A 4,746-nucleotide genomic window follows, 5' to 3' on the forward strand; every position below is an offset into this window, starting at 1 on the left:
AATGAACGAAATAAAACACATTCATGCTCAGACACATACATACGTACACATATGAGCAACATGTATTTGCATAAGACCCCCCGTCTTGGTAGCCTGGTAGCCATTAGAACTGTACAAGTTATACAAGTTTTAGGTAAAAACAAAAAAAAAAAGCATAGTATAAAAACTTTTTCATAATGATTTGCATTATGGTAGTGGTAAGAAGTAGTGTACGTGTGTGTTTGCACCAGTGTTGCACCATCTTTGGTTACTATAGCTCAGGTTGTCCCATGTTGTCATGTTGCGCTCCGGTCCACAACCTGTTAAATACCGCACCGTCTATAACTGCTCCTGAGAAAACTTCACTTCACAAAGTGTGATTTTTTTCCCCTTGCTTCCTGCATAAGGAAACATTATCTCCCCCAATAGTTTATATTTAATGCATCTTACCACTTATCTTGTTGCATTTGCTAATATCATATGTATACTCTGGAGATAAAAATAGTGCTAGATGATTAGTTAGGCAAGTTCACTTGACACCATTCCCTATCTGTGACGCTGGGAACCAAGATCTGTATATGGTATGCAACTTAAAGTATATATAAATGGGGCTAGCCCGGTGGGGACACTCAGCAAGCACTCCACTGCCAAGCAGATAGCCTCCCTGCCCAGTCCAAAACACTACAAGGTAAGCTGATCACACGCAGACACATGGGACATAGCAGATGGGGGTCTACTGCAGCAGAAGAAGAAGGACTGAAGGATACAAGAAACAAGGACTATAGGAAAGAAAAAGAAAATACAGAATAAAAAATTACTGAAGAATTTAGAATTTCTGAAATTTATTTTACTATTTATATAAAGAAAAAAATATTACATTTATATACATGGTCTGAAATAATATCTTAAGACCACTCCTTCACTCTTCAATTGATAGAAATTTTAAGTACCTAGTAAAACGGAATATTTTGACTTCTTAGATTTCTAAGCTGCAGAACCAAAAATTTAAGTATTAATAGATTTTTAACTTTTAACTTTTATTTTCTGCTTGCAGCATAATCATGTCTATCACTGACATTCTCTCCGCTAAGGACATTGAAGCCGCTCTGGCCAGTGTACAGGGTAAGTCACCTTGTTTTTCTAAGGCACAGCAACAAGTATAGAAATAATGCAGAGTTACTTCCTATTTATTAATAGTATTGACTGGATGGGTAGACGATAGATATCTGATAGTTAGATGTGTGAGAAACAGATAGATGAATAGACAATAGATATTTGAAAGATAGATATCAGATAGATAGATAGATAGATAGATAGGAGATAGATAGATAGATAGATAGATAGATAGACAGACAGATAAATAGGAGACAGATAGAAGATAGATAGATAAATAAATAAATAGATAATAGATAGATAAGAGTAGGTTAGATAGATAGGCAGAGAGATAGATAGATAGATAGATAGATAGATAGATAGATAGATAGATAGATAGGCAGAGAGATAGATGTGATAGATGTTTGACAAATAACATTGAGGGAACCTTGGTTGGAAGGATAGGTGATACAGAGGCTGCAGTCACACCTGAACTGTGAAAAGAAAGAGATAACAAGAGAGAGGGGGGGGGGGGAGAAAGAATGGAGGAAGACAGAGAGAGAGAGAGACACTAGATAAATATAAGGCAGCACTCCGAATCTCACGAACTGAAGAAAGTAAGGATCTTTTATTCACCCATCTTATCTTCACAAAGATCCTTACTTTCTTCATGACTTGGAGTGCTGCCTCATACATTGCGTTAGATCTTTTATGCTCACGAAAGTCACTAAGCCCCAAAGGACCTTCATCCTTTATTTCTTACTGTGGTGTTGCTTTCTTACTTTAGATATACAATAGAAAAGAAGATGGCAGCGCAGCAAAGAACGCCCAAAGATGAGGAGTTTATTCATCCAGACATGTGCAGCTTCATAAAGGCGTCTTGGATTTCATGGGAACCCTGCACATGTCTGAGATAGTAAACACCTCCAAGTTGGATGTGGTTTGTAGTGCTGCATCTCCTTTTCTAATGATAGATAGGAGATAGTTAGATAGATAATCAGAGGTAGATAGATAGATAGATAGATAGATAGATAGATAGATAGATAGATAGATAATCGGAGGTAGATAGATAGATAGATAGATAGATAGATAGATAGATAGATAGGAGATAGATAGATAGATAGATAGATAGGAGATAGATAGATAGATAGATAGATAGATAGATAGATAGATAGATAGATAGGAGATAGATAATCGGAGGTAGATAGATAGATAGATAGATAGATAGATAGATAGATAGATAGATAGATAGATAGATAGATAGATAGATAGGAGATAGATAATCAGAGGTAGATAGATAGCTAGATAGATAGATAGATAGATAGATTGATAGATAGATAGATAGATAGATAGATAGATAGATAGATAGATAGATAGATAGATAGATAATCGGAGGTAGATAGATAGATAGATAGATAGATAGGAGATAGATAGATAGATAGATAGATAGATAGATAGATAGATAGGAGATAGATAGATAGATAGATAGATAGATAGATAGATAGGAGATAGATAATCGGAGGTAGATAGATAGATAGATAGATAGATAGATAGATAGATAGATAGATAGATAGATAGGAGATAGATAATCAGAGGTAGATAGATAGCTAGATAGATAGATAGATAGATTGATAGATAGATAGATAGTGCGGAGATAGAAGATAGATAGATAGATAGATAGGAGATAGAAGATAGATAGATAGATAGATAGATAGATAGATAGATATGATACAAATTACAATTAATTTCCTTGACTTTGTACAAGAATATGTTTTTTTAACTAAATTATATGCAATAAGCTGCAGCATATATTAGCATTATAAAATAAAGGATGCATAAATAAGATATTGGATTTGCCTAAATACCAAAATAAATGTATGAAATGGAAAGTCCTAGACTATGCCCAACATTTTAAAGAATACTTAAAGTGGTTGTAAAACATTATTAGATGTCCTTTACTTTCTTAGGCTAGGTTCACACTGCGTTTTCAGCATCCGTTTAACGCATGAAAAACGGATTGCTTAAAACGGATTCATTTGTGTGCATCCGTTTTTCCATTGACTTCCATTTTTTTGGGCGGACCAAAACGGACCAAAAAACGTTGCTGACCCTATTTTTCTGGACGTTAAAAAAAACGGATCCGTTAAACGGATGCTGAAAACGCAGTGTGAACCTAGCCTTACCAGCCACTCTTGTCAACTCCATTCACTTAAAACGGCATAAGCTGCAATACTAGACACTACCTATAGACAAGAGCAGACCTCCTATTCTAACCTAATTTGGCAACTGTAAAGTCTCATTTTTGCCTGTGTACCCAACATCTGTTGTAAATTTGCTTAAATTTTTTTCCTTTTTTTCTTACAGCTGACAACACTTTTCAGTACAAAACTTTCTTCCAGAAGGTTGGTCTCTCAGGCAAGTCTGCTGATCAGGTCAAGAAAGTCTTCGAAATCCTTGACAGAGACCAGAGTGGATTCATTGAGGAAGATGAGCTTGCGTAAGGATACAGTTCTTCAACCTATAAGTTTGGAAGTTTTAGAAGTAAACTGAGCATTGCATGACACAAGGGGGTTGGGGAAGTTGGCAAGGGCATGGCCCTGAGTGCCAAGGGGGTCATCAACAAGCCACTCTACATTGACCAGGGTATTTAGATGTATAGATAATGTGGAGAGCCTGGCTACAACTGAGACACCAATAACAGCAAAGAAACATGACTGACAACTATATTCCTTGTATTATCAGACTCTTCCTCCAGAACTTCAAGTCTGACGCCAGAGCTCTGAATGATGCTGAGACCAAGGCTTTCCTGAAGGCTGGTGACTCTGATGGTGATGGCAAGATTGGCGTAGATGGTAAGGTTTTGGTTTCTATAAATTCATCTATATTTTTCTTTTTATCTAATGTAGTGATTAGGTCCTGCCACTTCTGCTACCTACATAGAAATGATCCTTTTGAGCTATGGCAGTATAACATGTGATAAGATTTCATATAATAATAATAATAATAATAATAATAATAATAATAATAATAATAATAATAAAAATAATTAACACATTTCTCTCTATTCCATTCCAGAATTCCAGGCTTTGGTGAAGGCATAAACAGCCCAAGACCAAAAAAAAGAAAAAGAAGACAAGGACTGATCCCCTCAATTTACACCCAACAGGCACCTCATTCATGGCTGGCACTTATTTGTGCATTTTTTACTGTCTCACGGCATTGGTAAAATGCCTGTATGTTAACTTTTTGGGACTATTGACAATCTAACAATGTACAGGTACTCTGCTCATTCGATGTTATGTCTTAAGTGTTTTTGGATGGCGCTTACTGATTTCAACCGATCACAATGTTCAAGTTGTGGCTGGAAGAAAGAAAAATAAAAAATATTTAAATAAAATTTGGTTTCTTGGCTTATATTTCTCTTTGGGATAACTAGATAGATAGGTATAGGTTACAAATAAATAAATAAATATAAAAATGAAATAATAAAAATGGACAGATAGATAGATAGATAGATATAAAAGGTATATCACCGCAGCACTCCAAATGTGATCAAACAAGTGGATTTATTGCTCCTAAAGGTGCAACATTTCGCTCATACTGATGAGCGAAACGTCGCACCTTTGGGAGCAATAAATCCACTTGTTTGATCACATTCGGAGTGCTGCGGTGATA

At 35.6% G+C, this 4,746-nt stretch overlaps 1 protein-coding gene across 1 annotated transcript; it reads left to right on the top strand.

Annotated features, from left to right (window-relative positions):
• The first annotated feature begins 565 nt into the window (after nucleotides 1-565).
• LOC138800370 (parvalbumin beta-like) lies at nucleotides 566-4,468 on the top strand. The gene is made up of 5 exons (XM_069981995.1): nucleotides 566-667; nucleotides 1,034-1,101; nucleotides 3,436-3,568; nucleotides 3,814-3,923; nucleotides 4,147-4,468. Exons 2-5 carry the CDS (start codon nucleotides 1,041-1,043, stop codon nucleotides 4,170-4,172), a joined length of 330 nt encoding a protein of 109 aa, XP_069838096.1. The 5' UTR covers nucleotides 566-667; nucleotides 1,034-1,040; the 3' UTR covers nucleotides 4,173-4,468.
• The last annotated feature ends 278 nt before the right edge of the window (nucleotides 4,469-4,746 follow it).

This window comes from Dendropsophus ebraccatus, chromosome 9, assembly GCF_027789765.1.
Source record: "Dendropsophus ebraccatus isolate aDenEbr1 chromosome 9, aDenEbr1.pat, whole genome shotgun sequence".
NCBI classification, from domain to species: Eukaryota; Metazoa; Chordata; class Amphibia; order Anura; family Hylidae; genus Dendropsophus; species Dendropsophus ebraccatus.

Bases quoted from the DNA above. Each gene is read 5' to 3' on its own strand.
- LOC138800370 (XM_069981995.1), top strand. From the start codon at position 1,041: ATGTCTATCACTGACATTCTCTCCGCTAAGGACATTGAAGCCGCTCTG. The intron at 3,569-3,813 runs GTAAGGATACAG...TTGTATTATCAG, and splicing joins ATTGAGGAAGATGAGCTTGC to ACTCTTCCTCCAGAACTTCA. The intron at 3,924-4,146 runs GTAAGGTTTTGG...ATTCCATTCCAG, and splicing joins TGGCAAGATTGGCGTAGATG to AATTCCAGGCTTTGGTGAAG.